The sequence below is a fragment of the Homalodisca vitripennis genome, chromosome 4 (assembly GCF_021130785.1).
Source record: "Homalodisca vitripennis isolate AUS2020 chromosome 4, UT_GWSS_2.1, whole genome shotgun sequence".
Taxonomy (NCBI): domain Eukaryota; kingdom Metazoa; phylum Arthropoda; class Insecta; order Hemiptera; family Cicadellidae; genus Homalodisca; species Homalodisca vitripennis.
In genome coordinates, this window is record NC_060210.1 from 185,292,466 (window position 1) to 185,315,931 (window position 23,466).

General features: G+C 30.3%; 1 protein-coding gene across 1 annotated transcript; it reads left to right on the forward strand.

Annotated features, from left to right (window-relative positions):
* The first annotated feature begins 21,830 nt into the window (after positions 1 to 21,830).
* Positions 21,831 to 22,700, forward strand: LOC124361326 (intermediate filament protein ifa-1-like). Its single transcript, XM_046815375.1, has one exon. It carries the CDS (start codon positions 21,831 to 21,833, stop codon positions 22,698 to 22,700), a length of 870 nt encoding a protein of 289 aa, XP_046671331.1.
* The last annotated feature ends 766 nt before the right edge of the window (positions 22,701 to 23,466 follow it).

A 23,466-nucleotide genomic window follows, 5' to 3' on the forward strand; every position in this document is an offset into this window, starting at 1 on the left:
ATCGGTACTAACGATAAAACCAAGTCTGAAATGATCGAAGAAATTGATAAAACTCTTAAAGTAAAATCCGAAAATATCATTGATGTAGAAGTTTTATCCTCAATACACGGTCTTTTCAAGCAATACATTTTAACAAACTTGAACGACAATTCCATGTCAATTTACAAATATCTTTCAATTATGCGGTCAGAAATTAAAAGTTTAATCGAGAAATTTCAAGAAAATGTTAAAAATATGAAGGGCTATCTCTCTTTGGAATGTGAATACGAACGAACTTTAGTGAATGGTGAACCGCAAACATGTCTAATGTATTTTACTATCAAAGCAGACGAAATCTTTGACGTAAACGACTTTATTACTAAGCAATTTAATAAATTAACACATCGAGAACAAACGAATAATCCAAATAAAGGTTCCGGATGGACATTTAAAAGTTGTAAACAACTAGTTTTGAGCCTTAACAAACACGAAATGATGAATGCAGGATCATACATCGATTTACCAAAGAATATCAAAGATAAAAAAGCTTGTATAAATATAAAAAATAGAGATGATTTTTGCTTTATTTACTCAATAAGATGTGCTATTGAAAAACCAGAAAGAGACTGTGAACGTGTAAAGCAATACGAAAAATTTGTGAATGACGAAATATTTTCAGGTTTTGAGTATCCAATGTCTCTGAAAGATATACAAATATTTGAAAAACGAAGCTACAATTCCAAGTATAAGTATCCAACAATGTCTATCAATGTCTACAGTTTTGATGAAAATATTAACATTGTTCCGTTACAAATTTCTGAAAAATATGACGCTGAAACAAACATTGATTTATTGTATGTTAAACAAGATGATAAATCTCATTATGTTTTGATAACCGATTTAAATAAGCTTGTTTCTTCGCAGTTGTCTAAACATAAAGAAAGAAAATTTTTGTGTAGAAGATGTTTAAGCCATTTTTACAAATCTGGAGATTTAACAGATCACTTAGAAATTTGTAAAAATCATGAAGTTTGTAAGCCAATTATGCCATTTCCAGGTCAAACAACTAAATTTACTAATTATCAAAAGAAATTTAACCATCCGTACGTAATTTATATGGACTTTGAGAGCATATTAGAAAAAATTCCGACATGCAAGAACAATCCACAAAGATCGACTACAACCAAGATTCAGAGGCACATTCCTTATGGTTTTACTCTATATTTAGTGTCGAATGTGACCAATCGCATGTACAAACCGATATGTTATCGTGCCAAAAATGAAGAAGATTTGAAAAACGTCCCGACAAAATTGTTTGAAGAACTCAATAAATTATCGAAATACATAGCGAAAAAATATAATTCTAAGAACATGAAACCTATGAAATTGACAGAAGAAGAAGAAATTTCGTATCAAAATTCAAACGTTTGTCATATCTGTGAATGGTCTGCTTATGATGTTGGGTCAATTCAGTATGGTTTTACTCCCGATAGTTGGAAAGATAAGAGTTATAATAAAGTGAGAGATCATTGTCATTTAACCGGCAAGTTTCGAGGCGCAGCTCATGCATGTTGCAATCTAAATTTGAAATTTCCTCAGAATATTCCCGTTTTCTGCCACAATATGTCAAATTACGATACTCATTTGTACATAAAAGAATTGGCTAAACAATATGGAAATGTTGATTTGATTGCAAACACCGATGAAAAATATATAAATTATTCTGTAAATTCTGGATATGGCTATGAATTCGAAGGTGATAAGCCAAGAAAATTCATCAAGTTTTCGTTTGTAGACACGTTCAGATTCATGGCCTCGTCTATAGAAAAGTTAGCTAAAAATCTAAAGAGAGAAGACTTCAAACATACAAATCATTTTATACAAGATGGAAGAATATTGAATGAGATAATAGAAAGACAGCCAAATGACGACGACGAGATTTTTAAAATTCTATCTGGAAAAGGAATATTTCCCTATGAATTTATCGACAGTATTGAAAAACTTGATTACACAGAAGAATTGAGAATTCAAGATTTCTATTCACTTTTGACAGATGAGAGCATATCTGAGAAAGATTTTCAACACTACTTAAATGTTTGGAACAAATTAAAAGAGAAAAATCTTGGAAATTACTCTGATTTGTACAATATCCAAGATGTTTTATTGCTCGCTGATATATTCGAAAATTTCAGAAATATTTGCCTTAATTGTTATAAACTCGATCCGGCACACTATCTAACAGCTCCCAAGTCTCGCATGGGACGCAATGTTAAAATTAACGAAAATTGAGCTTCAGCTAATTAACGATTATAATATGTATTTGATGATTGAAAAAGGCATTCGCGGGGGCATTTCTCAGTGTATTAAACGATATGTGAAAGCAAATAACAAATATTTAAAAGATTTTGATAAGACAAAGCCCGAAAACTATTTACTCTATCTCGATGCAAACAACCTTTATGGGTATGGTCTTATGCAAAAACTGCCGTTTAGTGATATCAAGTGGATGGATCCTAAACGTATACAAAAGAAGAGTGGCAAGAAACAATTTTAGAACTCACTGGCGACGAAGATTATGGCTATATTCTCGAAGTCGATCTTGGATATCCAACGAATTTACACGAACATCACAAGGATTTACCTCTTGCTCCAGAACATTTTAAAAACAAACTTTGCACAACTCTACTGGATAAAACTGAATACGTTGTTCATTCGAGAAATTTGAAGTTCTATTTGGAACAAGGTATGATTTTGAAACATGTGAATAGAGTTATTGCATTCGATCAGAAGCCTTTTATGAAAGAGTACATTGATTTTAATACTAATATGAGGACCAAAGCTACAAGTGACTTTGAAAAGGACTTTTATAAGCTGATGAACAACTCAGTTTTTGGAAAATCTATGGAAAATGTGAGAAACAGATGTGATATTAAGCTTGGAAATGAAGAATTTTCAATGAAACAAGCTAAGAAAACAAATTTCAAATGCTTTAACATCTTTGACGACAACTGTATAGCGAGTCACATGTACAAACAAAAGGTTAAATTTAACAAACCGATTTACATAGGATTTTCAGTTCTCGACCTCTCAAAATTGCTAATGTACGAGTTTTATTACAACAAATTAAAGAAGTTTGATCCAGATTTGAATCTGTGTTACATGGATACAGACAGTTATTTTCTAGAATTGAAACGAGATCCTTTTAAAATTATTAAAGAAAATATAGATGACTTTGATACAAGTGATTATCCAAAAGATCATGAATGTTTCACTACTAAAAATAAGAAGGTAATAGGGAAATTCAAAGATGAGTTAAATAGCGAAGTTTTAGAAGAATTTTGTGGTTTAAGGTCTAAGATGTACTCGTACAAATATCTAGATAAAAACCCAGTTAGGTGTAAAGGAATTAAGAGAAGCGTTGTAAATAAAACAATAACTATCGAAAACTTGAAGAGATGTTTGTTCGAAGATAAAGAAGAATTTAGGGAGATGACAGTCATCAAAAGTTATAAACATGAGTTGTACACTGTTACCATAAACAAGCTGGCACTGAACGCTAAAGATGATAAGAGAATTGTCCTAGAAAATAAGATCGATACAGTACCGTATGGCTATGAAGCAAAATCTGATATATTAGACGAATTAAATAAACTTGGAAACTTTGATATGTAAATGGAAGATGATTTAATTCACTGTCACAAGTGTAAAAAGAAAACGAAAAATATAGATTCAAAAATCGTTCAAACTCAAAATGGATTGTATAGAATTGCTGCAAAATGTTCAAAATGTAAGACAAACAAGAGTAAGTTTATAAAGAATCCAAATCCAAAACCTGTTAAGCAAGAATTGAAGACTAAAGATGAGATAGAGATTGAAGCTCGAGAAATTCATGCACCAGTACGAAAAAAGTTTAAAAAGAGAAAAATTATAACATTAGGAATTGACGATTTATGGGCAGCAGATTTAGTTATAATGTCTAACTATTCAGATCAAAATGATGGATTTAAGTATATGTTAAATGTTATTGATACTTTCTCAAAATATGCTTGGTCAAGAGCTATCAAAAGAAAAAACGGTAAAGATGTTTCAAAAGCCTTCGAAGATATAGTAAAAGACGCGATAAAGATCAATCACAAACCACCAAATCTACTTCATACAGATAAGGGTTTAGAGTTTAAAAATAAAGAATTTAACGAAGTTTTGAGAAAATACAACATTAAGATTTATCATACTGAAAACGAAGAGAAATCAAGTATTGTAGAGAGATATAACAGAACTCAAAATGAGAGAATGAAAGTAATTTTTGAGATTAATAAAAACTTTAAATGGATCGATATTCTTCAAAAAATCGTAAACAATTATAACGATACAGTTCACAGCACAATCAAAATGAAACCGAAAGACGTAGATAAGGATGCAGAAAAGGAGTTATTAGAGACCGTTTTCAAGTATGTTCCACCTGAAATTCACACGAAAACTAAATTTAAAGTCAATGATCATGTAAGAATTGTTAGTAAAAAACAAACATTTTCGAACAAATATAAGAACAATTGGTCAAGAGAAATCTTTGTGATTTATCAAATTAATAACACAGATCCTGTAACTTATAGTATAAAAGATTTAAATAATGAAGAAATAACCGGAAAGTTTTATGAATATGAATTGAAGAAGTCAAAACTGTAATATAAATTTTCTATATATAAATGGCGCATCAAAAGAAATGTACAAAGTGCAAAGAATTTAAAGATTTAAATGAATTTTATAAAGATAAAAATAGGAAAGATGGAATGCATTATAATTGCAAAGATTGTGAAAGGGAATATCATAAAGAATTATATGATAAAATAGAAAAATTAACTTTGGAAGATAAAGAATGTCTTAAATGTAAAGAAACTAAAAAAATTTCAGAGTTTAATAGTGATCACTATAGTAGAGATAAGAAAGACTCATATTGTAAAGATTGTGTAAAGAAGAATCTTCATAGATTATATTATGAAGATACTCAATGTGAATGTGGAAGAACTATAAAATGGTTAAATAATTATCAAAAACATTTACAAACCAAATATCATAAGTTAAGAGTTTTTAATAAAATTTAGTAACATTTTCATCGTGTAATAATTTTTTCTATATAAATGGAGTCTCAAAAGAAATGTACAAAGTGTCAAGAAGAGAATAGAAAAGACTGTTATTGTAAGGAATTATATGATAAAATGAACAAATTAACTTTAGAAGAGAAAAAGTGTTACTTTTGTAAAGAAATTAAAAATATTTCTGAATTTAATAACTGGCAGTATAGTAAAGATAGAAAAGATGCTTTTTGCAAAGATTGTGCTAAAAAAATTTTCAGCGAAAGTTATAAAAAACGAAATGCCTTGTGAATATGAAAAAAAAATTCTACGATGGTTACCTAGTTATGCTAAACATTTACAAACAAAATATAATAAATCGAGAGTTTTTAGTAAAATTTAGAAACATTTTCATCGTGTAATTTAGATATTCTATAAATCAGTCGAGATTCTGCCATATTTGTAGTAAAATGATTTCCGTTGTATAAAATATTCAAAGATTCTTTCATTTGGTTGTAGAGATTTATACTATTTGGATCTCCATGTCTTAATAAAATTTCCATTTCTGGGTAATCAATTTCAAGTTCTTTCAATCTTTTCGGTATTTCTCTCTTTTGAGCTCTGATAACGTAATAAGGATATTCCCACATGTGATTCTTCTTAATTAATACAAAAACATGGTGTTTTTTCTTAGCAAAATCTTTACAAACAAGGTCTGGTTTCATTAAGTCAATTTTTACACTTTGTTTTGTGATTATTTCCGTTTTTATTTCATCTTTAATTTGCAAGTGTTTAACTTCGTCCTCTAAATATTTAATCTTTTTTTCAAGTTTGTACTCACCAAATTTACGAATACTTGGCAAAACTTCTTTTGTAACCCACTTTTGAAAGGTTTTTGCTTCTAATTTATTAGATCTTAGTATTAAAGAATAAAATCCAGATTCATTAATGAAAATAGTGTCAGGATGAAGATTTTGAAAGGGTCTATGGCATAGACTCTTGTAATTTATATATTTAAAGGCTATTTTCTCGTCATTATCAATATTATTTATGATAGCTTGTCTAGTATTTTCATATTGTAAAATTTCTGCAACATCTTTAGCCTTAAACCAAATTTCATTATTTTCGTCAACAATCGTGCAAATGTCTTATTATTGAATGTAAGTTGATTATTGAGTAGGTCTACAACTGACTCCATTTAGATAGAAAAGAAATTTAACTAGTAATTTTTATTTTGAGAATGAAGGCCAGATTCATTGATAAAAACAGTGTCAGGATGAAGATTGTTAAGGGGCCATTCGAATAGCCCCTTGTTTTTTAAGTAAAAATATTGAATTTTTGTCATCATCATCAACTCATTTTTATTCCTTTTTCAATCTTAAATATATTGTTGTTTTACTCTCATTATTTAATAAATTTCCCTCAGAGTCTTGTATAGTTAGAACGATTTTTTGAATTCTTTTAATATTTTTTCTAATTGGAATATAATCGATTTCATTTGGTTTTTTCACTGATTTTTGATCCATAAGCAACATTTGGGAAAAAAGTGTACAAAATTTCCGATTCTTTGTGAAGATGTTCGGTATGATTTTCAAAACTAGGTTCAACGAGATTGCAGTGCACTTCAATTACATCGAACGGTCTAAATTTTGGCGTTTTATTTCCTAAATATACCTGATTTGGCTCAATAGTTTCTTGAACAAACCCTAATAAATGTACTATAATTGCTGAAAACATTATTCTTACTGGTGATTTTATTTGAATTTTATTAGAGAGATAATTTTTTTGCATTTCAAACTTGTTTTCGTCAAAGTTTAAAGATTTATCTGATTGTTTGAATGTTTTCAGATAATTTTTAAGGGAATTTTTTATTTGATCGAAAGTATAATATCCTTTGTTTAAACCATAATATTTTGTTATGTTCTTCTCACTAAATTCTATGCAATAAGGAGAACTTTCACTAATATTTATTACAAAATTGTCAGAATAAAAACCGCTTAAACCGATAAAATAATTTGATTCTTCCTCTAAGTGTATAGGATGTTCCAAGTTTAAAACTAATTTAGAGCTTTCTGAAGTCAACTTGAACAGCTTCATTTTCGCAAGCGTTGCTTCAAGATGAAAATCTTCTATTTAAATGGAGAAATTTTTAAAGCAAAAAGATCAGATAAAACTTCAAACGTTTGAAGAAAATAAGAAAGATCAACCAATCAGATTGTTAATTGTTGGTTCAAGTGGATGTGGAAAAACAACTTTATTATTGAATTTTATCTACAATAGGTTGATTCCTTATTCCAATTTGTATGTTTTTAGTAAATCTTTAGAACAAGACGCATATAAAAAATTACAAGAAAGATTTGAAAATATTGAGAAAAACTTAAAACAAAAAAATATCACATTTTTATAATGCTTCTGAGGACATAGTTCCGTTAAGCGAATGTAAACCCAATTCGTTAATCGTTTTTGATGATTGTATTTTGGAAAATCAGGACGTTATTAAGGAATATTTCGTAATGTCTCGTCACAAAAACATATCTTGTATCTATCTTTCCCAATGCTTTTCAAAGGTTGATAAACAAGTTATAAGAAATAACCTGAATATGTTGTGTATTTTTAAGCAAGATGATCACTATTCGAGAAAGATTTATAACAATTATGTGGGATCTGATATGAGTTTTAACCACTTTATTGAGTTATGTGATAAAATTTGGAAGGAAGACTACGGATTTTTAACTATTAATCTAACTTTGAAGCCTAAAAATGGCAAATATTTGAATAAATTTTCCAATATAAACGTGTGATAATCTAGTTGTTTTCATGTTTTTACGTTCACGTTCCACGTTCACGTTCATGTTTCACCTTCATGTTTCACGTTCATGTTTCACGTTCACGTTTTACGTTCCACGTTTCGTGTTCTCGTTTCGTGTTCACGTTTCCACGTTCCACGTTCACGTTTTACGTTCCGTGTTCTCGTTTCGTGTTCACGTTTCCACGTTCCACGTTCACGTTTTACGTTCCGTGTTCACGTTTCGTGTTCTCGTTTTCACGTTTCGTGTTCACGTTTCCACGTTCCACGTTCACGTTTTACGTTCCACGTTTCGTGTTCACGTTTCCACGTTCCACGTTCACGTTTTACGTTCCGTGTTCTCGTTTCGTGTTCACGTTTCCACGTTCCACGTTCACGTTTTACGTTCCGTGTTCACGTTTCGTGTTCTCGTTTTCACGTTTCGTGTTCACGTTTCCACGTTCCACGTTCACGTTTTACGTTCCGTGTTCACGTTTTACGTTCCGTGTTCACGTTTTACGTTCCACGTTTCGTGTTCTCGTTTCGTGTTCACGTTTCCACGTTCCACGTTTCAAAATTTTCCTAAATAAATGGCGAACGTAACTTCAGAAGAAGCAAAAAAACTTGATCAAATAGAAAAGAAATTAATCAAAGAATTTAAAGAACAGATTCGAATTGATGAAAAAGAACAAGAATTTATTCAAAAAATTAATCAACCTGTAACATCTGCAATAAAAAATGTTGAGGGCAAAATTGAAAATGTTTTAAGCGATAATCAAAATTTGATGAATTTGGTTCCAGTTGTACGACAATTTGCTGATATTTCGATACCAGAATCTGAGTTTGAATTGCCAAAATTACCATCTTCAACACCATTTAGACCTCGAATCATTGAAGAATCTACAATAGTTGAACCAATAAGTCCTGGAACAACGGATATAATAATTGGTGAAATTGGTAAAAAATTTCTTCCTAGAGCAAAGGATGATAAATTTGGTTTGTATTGGGACAGAAAAAAGAAAAGTTTTATGATTGGAAATTTGCCCGTGAATTTTGAACATAATGATATCATTATTAATGAAAAAACATATGAAGGAACTCAAGGTTTATGGAGATTATTAACAGGCACTGATGTTCCAAAAGACGGTTTATATTCTGAAGAAGACTTGAAAAAGTATACTGAAATTTTATGGAAATCTGATTCAATTTACAAAAATAATGATCCATCAACTAAGAAACCAAAGTCAAGTAAAGGTAAAAAATATCTCAATTTGATTAAACCAATTTGGGAAAAAAGAATCGAAGGATCAGGTGTGAGAAAATACAGTGATAATAAGATTGAGTACAGATATATCGACGATTTGACAAAACTCGATGGAATTATTAATTATATTTATGCTCAAGAGAAGGCTGGAAATAACAATTTTTTGAACGAAAAGAAAGCGATTAAAGATTTTATTTCGAACAAACTTGATGAAATGATTGAAAAACCTGATGGAATTAAATATTTAAAACGAGTTTTGCCGGCAATAAGTTCATCTATGATTGAGGGTAGCGGACTTTTGAATGATTTTATCAACAATTTACCTTTTGAATTACACGTACCAACTTATCAGTATCTGGGGCCTGGCACAAAACTCGAAAAAAGACTAAAAAGAGGAGATCCTGGTATAAATAAATTAGATCAAGCTGCTATGGAACACGATATTTTTTATGCAAAACATAGAGACACAAATTCCAGACATATCGCAGATAAAGTTTTGCAAGATAAGGCAATGGATAGATTTTTATCAAAAGATGCTAGTTTAGGTGAAAGATTTGTTGCGCTTCCAACAGCTGGAGCAATGTTTTTGAAGAGAAAACTAGGAATGGGAATCGAAGAGAACTTGAAATTTTAACTATATAAATGGAGGTGAATGTAAATTTCAGCAAAAATCAGAAAGAAAAAATAAAATCCGCTTTTAAGAAGAAAATACCCGTTAGTATTCAATTTAAAATAGATCAACTAAAAAATGGCGAAGATAAGATATTTTTAACAAATAGACAATACAATAAACTCGAAAAACATAAGAAAAACAATAAAGGAACCAGAATAGAATTTTCTTATAATCAGTTGAAAGAACTCAAAAATGGTGGACTTTTGAAAGATTTATTAGATTTTGGAGAAAATATTCCAGTTGTTAAAAATGTTGTTCCTTATGTTCGTAAAGCTGCTCCAATCGTTAAAAAGGATGTGATTCCTATTGTTCGAAACATTTTAAGTTGGTTAGATAAAGAGTTGGAAGATGTTACAGGATCTGGATTAGATGAAAAAACTTTGAATTACGTGAAATCAAACATTGAAAAAAAATTTAAACCTTTAACATTCGGGGAATTGGAAGAAATCTGCAAAAATATTAAACATTTTAGAGGAATCTTCATGAGAGATACATTACCTGAAAAAGTTAAGAAATTTGAATGTGGAATTGTGAATTTAGACTCGATTATGGGAAGTGGAACGCATTGGATTTGTTATTATAAAAATGATAAGAATGCATGTTATTTTGATTCGTATGGAAGAATTGAGGACAAACCACCTATAGAATTGATCAAATATTTGAAAAAATCAAGCGTCTACTACAATGATTCTCAGATTCAAGACTATAAAGATCCCCCAATTTGTGGTCATTTATGTGTTTTTGTTTTGAATGAACTGAGTACTGGTAAAGATTTTAAAGAAGTTGTTAACAAATTATTGCTTAATAAATATGGATTCACAAAATATTTTTGACGTATTTGGTACACAAATTATTCAAAATGTAGATAATAGTTTCAATTTTGATAGTTTGAGAAATGAGTTTGATAACAAGTTAGAAAATTTATTACAAACCCTTCCAGATTCAGATATGTTTGCTGTCGAGATTGAAGATTTTAAAGCAGAATATGATAACAAACTTGCAAATTTCATGAGTTCAAATGAAGTTGCTGATAAAATAAAAACATTGGAAAAAGAAGTTGATGATGGTGTAAAAAAATTATTTACCAATTTAATGTCTCACATCGAAAAAGCTGATGAAATTACTGAAGCGATCAAAGTTGAAAAGAATTATGTTAGTTTGGCTAATAAGAAAAGAATTGTCGGTGTTCGACCTGGTATTGACAAACATGATGTTGTTGTTAAAGAACAAATTTTTAAAACCTCTAAAATTATCAGAAAACATCGATATTGTTGATTTACATGATCCGAATGTTAAAAATGCCTTAGATTTTAAAGGAAAAAGAATTAGCAGTGTTAGTAAAGGAATTAATCCATTTGATGTTGTTGTAATGATTCAATTAGAAGATCATATTAAAATGTTTAATGAACTAAACAAAAATTACGAGAATCATAAACAGCATGTTAAAGATTTTACAACAGAAGTCTATGACAAGTTAGAAGCCAGAAATAGAAGATCAGTAGACGATGTTGGTGAATTACTTGATAAAGTAAATAAACTAGAAGAAAACTTTGATATATATAAAAATACTGTTAATGAAATAATTAGTGTAGCAGTTAACAAAATTCTGGAAAATTTTGATACAAGTTTTAATGAGAAAATAAACTTTTTTGAAGATTTTGGTACACGTTTCAATGAGAAAATAACACATAATAATGAATTACTTAAAAGTATAGATGATCGATACTCTTTATATCTCGATAAAGTAAATAAACTAGAAGAAAACTTTAATAAATTTAAAGAAGATGTCGATAAAACTTTTGAAAACATCGACAACAGATTTAATGGAGTAGGTGGTTACGATGACTAATTTTCCTTATATAAATGGCGCTCATATATTGTGTGAGATGTAAAGAGAAAACTGCCACAAACGATATAAAATACTATGCAAACATTAACGGAGTTAAGAGAATATCTGGAAAATGTGCTGAATGTAACGCTAAAAAGAGCCAATTTATAAAAACTTGATTTTGAAATTTTTTCTTAATAAATAGAGATGGCGGGACATTACAGTGCTTTCGATCTTTTTATAATGCAACACGAAAGAGATTTGAAAAAAGAACATTGGGACGACATTTCTCAAAAATATGAATTATCCGAAGATATGATGAGATTATACGTAAACAAATTGAATTGGTATAACATTGCAAAATATCAAACTTTATCATCAGAGTTCATTCAAGAAAATATACATTATCAATTAAAAGATCATATGTCTGTTCTTTGTCTCTATCAACACTTGAGTATAAAGTTTTTGGATGAAAATAAAGATACAGTTGATTGGAACAATATTATAGATAGCGGTTACTATCCTGTGCAAATTTTATTGAAATATGTGACCGAGATCGCAAAATTTAAGGAAGAGAATCCTGAATATGACGAAGTAGATCATTAAAATATGACTCTAATCTTTTTAATTATTTTACTAAAATTTATATCTTTTCTTATAAAAACGTACATTAGATCGATGAAAAAATGATACACGATGTTTAAAATTTCTCTTATTAAATGGCGGACTACAGAAAATATGCTAGTGATATTGAAAGGGCGGAGTTTAAAAATTTCTATCCAATTAGTAAACAACATTTGAATGAACCGAATAAAAGAACTGAGTTTAATATTGATTTTGGAGATAACTTTTGCTCGTCTAACTTCCAGTTTTATATTTCTGGAACTTTAACAAAACAAGATGGTCAAGCATATCTTGGAACTGATAATGTTAGATTAATCGATAATTTTATACCGTTTTTATTTTCTAAGATTGAAGTAAGAAAACACAATAAATTGATAGAAGAAGTCGAAAACTGTGGCCAATTAAGCACAATTAAAGGAACTATTTCGTATTCAAAAAGTGATGTTATTTCTCAAACTTCTAATGGCTTTGAATCAGATTTTAAATTTGGTGTTTTTGAAGCAGCTGGAAATTTATCTCATTTTGGATTAGGATTTTTTGAAAATGTTACTATTCCGATCTATAAAGGAGGATTTTATCTAAGTTTTATAAGAGCAGAAGACGATGATGTGATTCTGAAGACTGCAACTGGAAATGTTATGCCTGTTGATGGAAAAATAACAATTACAGATTTTTTTATTAGAGTTCCAATGATTGATTATAAAATCACGAGTAAAATAAGGTTGATTGATGAAATTACAAAAAGTCAAAACATTATGTTTAATTTTCTAGATTGGCAATGTATTGAACAAAAAGGTATTTCCGGAACAACTTATTCGTTCGATATTACAAACATTTATAGAAATATCTTCAATCCCAAGTTCGTTATTATAGGTTTTCAAACAGATAGACAGAATAATCAAGAAAAAAATCCTTCAAAGTTCGATAGTTTGAATGTAAAAAATATCAGAGTAAAATTGAACGGTTCTTATTATCCAGATGAATTACAAAATTTAAACATTTCCGGAGGTCTTTTCAGAATCATGTATCAGATGTATCAAGATTTTAAGAAAGTTTACTGTAATAATAAGGAAATGTATTACAATCCTAAAGAATTTTTAGCGAATAGACCTATTTATGTCATTGATACAACAAAGAGTTTGACAAATATTTCTGGTTCAAAGAACGATATAATTATCAATATGGATTTTCAAAAAGCTGTTACAAACGCGATTTGTTATGTGGTTGTGGTTTCTGAGAAATTTTTAGCCTATGATGTGATTAAGAACGATATTAGAGAAATTCAGTAAAATTTTTGAAAAAATCGTCTTATTGTCTATATTATTCATTGGATAATTCTACAACTTTACAGAATTATTAAAGACATTGATATAAGTATTCATTTTTAATTTCAAAAGAATATCTTAAAAAATGGGGATGATATTAACAAAAAACTATTCCAAGGTCATCTTAAGGGTTGGACCGGAAGTTATGATTTTAAAAAATACTTTAATATTTACTGATCCTATATACCAAATTTCAGCAAAAAAGCTCCAATAGTTCTCGAGATATAAGAGTTTTAAGATAAGGGATGATTGGGGTAGATTTTGAAAATTTTGTTATTTTCATGAAATTTTAAGTTGAACTCGCTTGTTTTTGAAGTTTCAGATTTTTCTGATTATTTTTTTTAATTTTTTTATGAATATTAAGAAATAGGGGATGATTTCACCCTTATGGATAAGTTAAGTCGAAAGAGTTAAGTATTTACTATATGTGTACCAAATTTCATTAAAATCGGTTGAGTGGTTTTTGAAATATAAAATTATTAATAAACTTGTAAACTAGCACTCCTAATTGAACAACTTATATAGCAGAGATATAGCTTATAACTTTCGAGACTCTCCGTAGCTCAGTTGGTAAGACGCTTGCCTTCAAAGCCTGAGGTTCTGGGTTCAAATCCCAGAGCTTCAGGCGCGCTTTTTATTGAGGAAGACATGGTTGTCGTTCAGTGGTTGGGGACAAGTCTTTACACGAGTGGCCATAGTGTAATGACTATAGAACAAGCCGAGTAATGACAACTGTGGTTGGCGCGCCATTTGCTTCCTCACCTTTCCACTTCATTCCTTAATTCCTTCTCTTCCTTAATTCGTTCATTACATTCATCATTCACATCGTTCATTAATACAACATTACACTTACAAAACACCCAACACAAATTCCCTAATTGTATCTCTCCATCAACTTCTACACAGTAGTTACCAAAGAAAATTGAGACTTGGGAACAAAAAAATTCCAGAGTCTAAGACCCGAATTACAGCTCCTAGCCATTAACTTGGTTGGACAGTAGCAGTGCAGGGCCAAGTCTCTAAACAATAGACACCGTAGAAGTTGAATGTGATGTGATTCCCCATAGCGCAAACACGCACACTAACAACACTACACCAAAGACACAATCATTCATTTTGTCTTTTACAATAATTGATGATGTTCATATTATTCTCTTTCATTCCTTCTAAAACTTCAAAAATATACTCTTTCGCTGATGAAAAATCTCGATTTCTTCCGGAATAATCTTTGTAATCATAGACAAAATATCCTAAATAGTTGTACAATAGAATGAAATTATTTCTATTTATCTCTGTTGTAGAAATGTAAACACAAACATTTGCGCTGAAAAATTTATATCTCGGCAGAGTTAGTTCCATAATCTCCATTTAAACAAAAAATCTTTCTGTTTAAATGGAAGAGTATAATGCCAACTGTTACAAGTGCTCTAATAGAGGAGAAATTATCGATAAAAGATATTTAGTTTGTAGAGGTTGTAATTTAATTTTGTTAGAAAGACCTAAACCTAAGAAATTTCGAAATAAATTAACACATTTGAATAACCTGCTTACAAAATTGCAATATGGAGACAAGAAGCAAACAAAATTTGTTACAGAATTTAGAAAACAGAATAAAAATTTTTACTTATCTCTTGGAACCATTGACAAAATTATTTTCCTTTTCAAAGAATACATTAGGTTTGTAGGTATCGATACACACGTTTATTATGAAAAGATATTACCTGTATTTTTTCATTATCTGGATGTTGAATTTGTTTATGATTTTGAACCAGAAATCCTCGATGATTTTATAGTACATTTGGAGAAATTAAACGAAGAACCTCTTGAAAAGAATGCGGTTTTACTCACATTCTCCCCGACTTCTCGAGTGAAGGTTAGCGAATTTCATTTTTTCCGTCTTTAAATTTTTTCTATTTAAATGGAGTTCTTGAAAGAGTTAAATGATATTGGAGAATGTAAGTTTAAAGAGTATAAGAAGTTAAATGAATTGGAAGAAAGGAAGAAACATAGAATCTTGAATTTGGAGAAAATGAAAGATAAATTCGGGTTTACAATAATTGCCGAGTTGGAAGATTGTAAAGTACACTTACCGAACAGATTTTTGACTGTTTTGGATGAGAAAAAGATTAAAGAATTAAACAAAAATGAAAAATTACACTTGATTGTTACTGGAAAGAAGACTATAAAAGATAAAGAAATTATAACAATTAACTTTGTAGAATAAAGTCTTAACTCTAAAACTTGCAGTCCCTCCCCACGTCATAGTACTGTTTTGATAACCATAGTTGGTGTCTTTCTTCATAGGAATCACATGGAATATTATCTACAGTAATACCTTTTGTTTCACACAAAATGTGGCTATATTCTATAAGAAAAATTCTATAATGCTCTTTAATGAATTGTGTTGATAAATCTTGATACTCACAAAAATTCCTAAGAAATTCATCAATTAAGTCTTGATTATCTTGAAAGAACGTATAATATGGGAAAAATGTCATAAAAAAACGATGAAAACTCTCTGTTTGTTTATTTTTTACTTTCTTTTCAATATCTTTCGTAATTATATTAAATATGTAATCCCTTACTTTTTTAGTTTTTTGCCGATAGTAAAACACTCCATTAGACGTTTTTTCTGCAAAAGACTTTACAAGTTCTTTGAATTCTGTATCATTTAAGGAAAGTATCAACTGTTCTTTAAAATGTTTTGGTAATTCGTTGAACTCGTTAAAATTGTCTTTCTTTGTAAGTTTTTGAAATGCTAGAAACTGAAGAGAGCTTGGTGAGTTCATGTTGTTTATTTAGTAGAAAAGTTTTTTATTAAAGTATGTTTTTAGTAAAAATGTTTTAAATTGATTAAATTTTATTAAGATAAATCCTTTATTCGTAGCAGATTTGACAACATTTTACAAAGCACAGCTTAAGAAAGTAGAAGCAAACAGCTGTAGATTTGGTTAATTTTTCATTCCACAGAGTAGATAGTAATGTACCGATCGCTTTTGGAGACGAACGACTGTAGATTCGGTTAATTTTTCATTGAGATTTGCTGTGTTATTTCTCAGCTTCCTTTATGGTACATTGAACAGTATTTTACATTGCTTTTCGGTCGGCTCCGAAAGTGCGCCAGGAACCCCATATTATTATCTACTATAATAACTAAATACGGTACAAGGTATAAAACAAGTTACTAAGTTTTAGATTACACCAACTCCTTGTTTTAGAAGTTTAAATAACCATCTTTATAGTAACTGGCCATATTGGATAATGGATTAATGTTTAAACGATATTGATATATAGGCAAACACAAATAAAATGTACCTACTGGCTACTAAATGTGATATACTTGTATTAATTAGTAAATATTAGGTAAGATATAAGCTGCAAATCAACAATCCTGTAAGGATGATTGACTGCAACTTTCAAAATATTCAAATAGGGAATTCGACCAAGCAGCTTCAGTTAAACATCTGTCTGTTATTGTTTATTAACCATCAGTGTTAAATCAGTAGACGAGACTGAATAAAATACTTTTACATGTATTCCTTGTTTGTATTTATATTATACGTTTCATATGATATATTTATAAGAATAAGTATTTTAATTTGTTTACGTTTTCCGCAATTCAAAATCTCTATATAACTTCATTTTAAATACCAATAATTAATTGCTTCATACCAACAAAACAACAACAAGGCGCATCCTACCATATGCAGATTGAACTAACTAGGCCACAAACCTGGTGGAGAAGAGCTGAACTAGTATTATAATTGATATACAATTTAACAATGGTAAAAAGTTACACATGAAAATTAGTTATTAGATCATTTTTTCTATTATTTAAACATTTAAACGGGATTAATTATTATGGTAAACGAAACAAGATTAATAATTTATTATAGTAGTAATCTAGCATATTTATTTTATTAATTTGTCATATTTCACGAATTAGAAAAATAGCTAGTTATTATACTATATAAATATAGTATTATCATTTGCCACTTGTATAGTAAAATTTTAAATTGACATGATATTAGTTATTCCTCAAGATAAATAGCTTGTTATTTTTATATTTTACCAGTATAGAAATCAAATTATGTCACTTTCAGTAATAAAACTATCAATTCATATTATATTACTCATTTCTTAGTTCGGACATCTAACTTATATTGAAGTACTAAAACAACTTAACCAACCTACAATTCGTGTATAAAGCAATTGTAAGAATATAATTTTATTATTACTTAAAACATCAATTTTCATAAACGATAAAGTATTTAAGAATAATTCATTCTGTATCTTTTCAATTAACACACTGAAACAATGGAACAAAATTATTCGCTATTGGTACACGTAATAATAATGAACGTTCACTTTTTTAGAAAAAATGAACTTATTGCCATAAATAATTTTACACGACAATAAGAAACTTATAAAAACACTTATCAACTTATGAAAATCAATAATTAATGGATTAATTTATTACTCTTGAAGCAATAACTACACACCCATTAAACCATTTCCAATATGATTTTTTTACAATCTACGATATACATTCCATTCAAAACGTCATTTAAGAGAGTTTTAAGAGAACTTTTAACACCTTAGCGTTAAAGCATTTCTAATTGATTTTGGTAATCTGTTTATAAAGTAACCTGCCTATGACGGTAAATGTTCATAAACCATCTATCTTTATGTGCATCCCCGTACAGTAGTTATCTCTGTCTATTGTCTCGTATTAATGTACGTCTCGTCCTCTGGTTAAGGCACATTTGGACAAACTAAGGTTGTTTATAAGGTGTAGGGACATGACATAGTAGGCAGTTGGAATTATTTGAACACTGTCCTGCATGAATCTCTGAAGTTCAAATTTGCGATAGTACGAATAGATTTATTCAACTCAATCTTCCTGGTAACAAAGCTCGAGACTACTTCGTCTCAACAGTCTAGTTCGTAGATGATCGTTATCAATGAACAATCGACTTACGTCTCATTGATAACTAAAGTAATAGAAACGGTTATACCTCTAACCACGTTACAATGACTGCAATATTTGACGTCACAAAAAAATTTTCATATCCAAATAAGAGTAGGCTACTTTTTATGAGATATGAGTGTTGTAGTATGAAATAAAAATAAATACCCAGTGTAATGTTCACAACACAAATAGTCATATTTACAATACATCTACACTGCTTATATTGTAACTAGCCGTTACCCAAGGCTTGTTAGTAATTTCTTGCTGAATAAAAGAGATGGCATAGCCATATATTTCTAAATGGTATTTTACTCAGGAGAGAAGTGGTGCCAGTTGGAAGATATTGCCATTCAAATTTTCTGCTACAATTCTAAGCACTTGTTATAATCTTGATGCGTAAGCCTAATTATACTGTATTGCATTGTAAAAATAACATACAGCATAGACCAAGTTGATTTAAAATTTGTCACTGGTACGATCTGCAGTAAAAGGTTCGTTACAGCTACGCTGTATGTAGAGGACTCGATTGGTCGACCTTGCTAATTATCGTAGTGCACTTAATGGTGCACCCGATTAGACAATGGGAATACATCTTCACCTGAATTACACGATATTTTGTAGTCTAGGTATCTCTGATGTCGAAACAATGTAATATCACCTCTTATTGAAACCTTATAATCGCTGTTGGGCACAGAATCTATGAAGACAACAAAATTAGTTGTTTTATAAAAAAAGTGCTTAATTAATTGACTGGAAAAAAATTTCCAAATATTAAATGTATAGTGCTTGATCAGTAGTGTCTTGTAGATATCAAAAGTAAAGTAAGTTTTAATGCGGATTTAAAGACTGTTATAAAACCCAACTTTTTTACAGAAATAGGTTTTACACACACACACACACACACACACACACACACACACACACACACACACACACACACACACACACACACGCACACACACGCACACACACACACGCACGCGCCTTCTCGGGTGCATTGGGAGTGTTTTTGTGAAAGCTGCATAATGTATTATTTGATTTAAAGTAATGTACTAATTTGTTTACAGTATCTGCATGGAATTGTATAATAATGCATGTATTATTATAATATTTTTTTTCTGAATAAAGATGTTTGAACTTTAACTTGAACTTGAACACACACACTCACACACACACACACACACGCACACACACACGCACGCACGCACGCGCGCGCGCACACACACACACACACACACACACACACGCACGCACGCACGCACGCACACACACAGGTTATTATTAAGTCCTGATACTACTGGATATATTCCAAAAGGATTGAGAAATCGATTTGATTTTGATTTGAACTCTTTTCACTCTTCATGCTAATGAATTTTATCAGTACTCAATTTAAAAGTTTATTCAAGTACTTCAAAAAAACGTAAAATGGGCCTTTCATTTTCCCACTAAATTATATTAATGTTTAAATTCTACCTATCTTGAAATTCGACTTCAATTTCAAACAACTATTACTCGACTTATAAACTACCCAAAAACATAAAATTTCTTACACCTTCTTTGTCATTTAATAATCTTTATAATTGTTTCTTATCATTTTTCCCAAAAAACTTGTAATTTTTTAGATATTTTCAAAACATCAAGCATGCATTTTTGGGCTAACAGCGACCACTTTTAAGCGCCAATAACGCAAAATGTATTGACTGTATAAAGGTTTCTTATAGGACATTTTTTGCTTAGAATTTGTCCTTCTCTCGAATGGTGAGGTTAGTTTATACAAATGTTTCCAACCCTAAAAAAGGATGGCAGCCACTCCTAGGGTAAAAGAACATATCAGCACTATGTCACTTTTATTTTTTTGGCTAATGCCTAGCTACAGTGCAAATGTCATGTCAATCCGAAAAAAATGGTAGCCAAAATGTTTCAGTGATTGTACTACGACAACTTACACTTGTTGAATGTCGACGATAAAAGTTACATATTTCGTACTATCGTCAGGCTGTTGTCAAGCATTATTGTGAACTTGATCCTAGGCAAACAGTATTGCTAGTTCAGTTCCTGTCCACCAGGTTATTGGCTGAGTTAGGTTAAAGTAAGGCTGATACAAACCGCCGTTGTTGTACTCTCTTTCTCAAATTTTATTTTTTCAAAATAAAAAATCCAATTATGCCAAGTCTTGTGAATGTTAAACTTTAATTAGGGTTTTTATTATTTATACAAGATGATTTTTGTTCTTATGTTTTATAAAATTATAAATTATGATGCATTTTGAAACTAACATGCTGCTTGGCTCTTCAATTACCTAAATATCAGTAATAGTCATATTAGACTGACCTTGTGCAGTTTTTTGAGCGCAGCGAGTGAAAGACGCAACTAATAATCAATTTGACTACATTAAGTTATTGGTTTTTTTATTACGCACTAGTGTGTCCATTTAATCTTTGCCATATATCTTATAGCTTCCAAGATCCCTCCAGTGTCAATAAAATTTAGAACACTCTGTATATTTGGGAAAACCAGTATTCAGCTATGAACAACATAGCTTTTAGTAGAGCAAGAAAATGGTTTTTAGTAGAGGAAAAAGTATGGAAATAAAGAAAACAAGGAAAAATAATACGTCACATATGCACATATGTCATTTTAATGTAATTTGGTGTAAATTTAAATGATTGAAACACTGATATGAAAACCTATTTATTGATCTAATATTTATCGTGTGGCAAGACACTTTGAGAACGATTTTCATATGGAAGCTTTAAATTTAGCATAAAACTTAATTTCCACAAGAATGAGTTTATTATGCCGCATTTTCACGTCAACCTCTTTTATGTATGATTGTCTGTCTAGCCGCGGGACATGTAGAGAATGATATGAGCTATATATTTGTAATGATGTACGCAGTGGTGTGGCGTACTTCTACCTTGTTAGTTAAAGCTCAAATTCATTATTGTAATGCTTTCAACGTAGTTTAAAATATTCATGTACGGTGAACTTAACAGTGGGAATAGAAAATAACTAATGAAAGTTACGTGAACAACATTGTTAGCGATTACTTATTTCCACTTTATAAACGTGAAGCGAAGCACCTATTGATCACCGTTGGTAATTAGTATCACCATCGAACAATCATTATGGCATCAAAAATAATTACTGCGATCGATTTCACTTTTTATGACTTCAAAAATTCCAATTAACGCAATTAGAGGCTCGAATAGGTCGTAAAATGATCGCTACGTAAATACCGTTCAGTAATTAAAGAGCTCACATTGGTATTTCTCACTACAGAGCAAATGGATGCTAGAAGAAGGTCCGTAATGTTTTCTCAGACTGTCGTGCTGTTTTTTCTGTGCGGTTTTTATGAATACTGTGCGTCTGCTAAAAGCCCAGTTATTGAAGAATTAGAAAGGGAACTTAATGAAACTAAGGCAGCAATTTATGAGGTTAAACGGAGAAATACGTGCCTTGAACATCTAATTTCAGATTTTGAACTGGACTTCAAGAGGAACGTAGCAGAATTAGAGGTTCAAAATGCAAATGTCTCGGAGGAAGTTCTAAAGGAGACAGCGAAAATCAAAGAACTGTACATAAATCTGACGAATCTCGAAGAAACGAAATTGCTTCTAGAGAGAGAAATTGCAGAACTCCAACACTGGATAGAAGTGAGAAAGCTGGGCATCATGTTTATCAATCAAGACATAAAATTGTATAGAGAGAGAATAGAAAACGATTCTGCTGAGAAGTGCTTTGAGTTCCAAGAACCCGTACCAATGCTGCTTGGGCGGTCCGACATAGATAAATACATGGTCTTTATGCTTCAGAACGAATTGAATCAAACTAGGACAACGTTGAACTACTTACGGTCTGTGCAGAAAGAACTGCAAATGAAACTGGATCAATTGACTCCATATTACAAACTTAAAATTGATAATTTATCAGAGTTACTTGAGAGAAACATACAAGATGAAGAACACGCGAAAGAAACTGTGAAGAAATTTGAAATGGAATTAAAGGAATTGTTTGCTAGGATATCGGAGTTAACAGTGGAAAAGAATGATTTAATAAAGGAGCAAGAAAAAATTAAACATGACGTGGTCGATCTAAGAATTGTTCTATCAAATATTAAGAAAGAAATTGCTTGCTTTGAAAAACTGGAACTGATGGTCTTGAATACAACTCCTTTCTAATGGATTGATGCTCCAGATACAACTTCTATTCCAGTCACAACTTAATGTAAGTGATAATTAATTTAAAAGTTTTGTAGAAAAAATTAGTTTTATAAAATTTGATTTAAATCTGAATTATTCCATTTAACCTACATCTTTTAATTAATTGTACCCCTTTGTACTTTGCATTTACTTTACTATATCATACATTTTCTGTGAATGTAATGGATGGCAACGTTTGTTAATTTAATAGAAATACATTGAAATTAAGTGATACAGGTTATTTGTGCTTATAACCTATTTATTGTTGTATTTGGTAGTTACACAAAATACGGTATTCCAAATGGTATGAAATAATAAATTAGAGTTTGTTACCTTGCATATTGATAATTCATGATAATTATATTTTAAAATGTAAGTTTGTATTCGAGTGGAGACCATTCGACATTTATGATTATTGGACGATGTGACGAGAGCTTGGGCTCGCCATGGTGTTATACTAGGTTCAATTACTACCTCCATTAATAGATTAGTAATTTCTGTGGAGATAAATGTAGAGTCTAATTCAGAGTAAGAACTGGATTTAATAGATAACGGCCTACACTCTGAGGTAATATGTACAAATAGTGAAGCAGGTTTAGCTTTGGCTGCAGCCAGACAACTACAGGAAGAGGATTATCAGATTCATCTAGTTGCATTACTAGTTTTGAGTGCCGAGCAAGTAAGTCATGCCCAATTATACATCTGTACATAAACTTGAAAGAATAACTGAACAGGTACCTAGTGT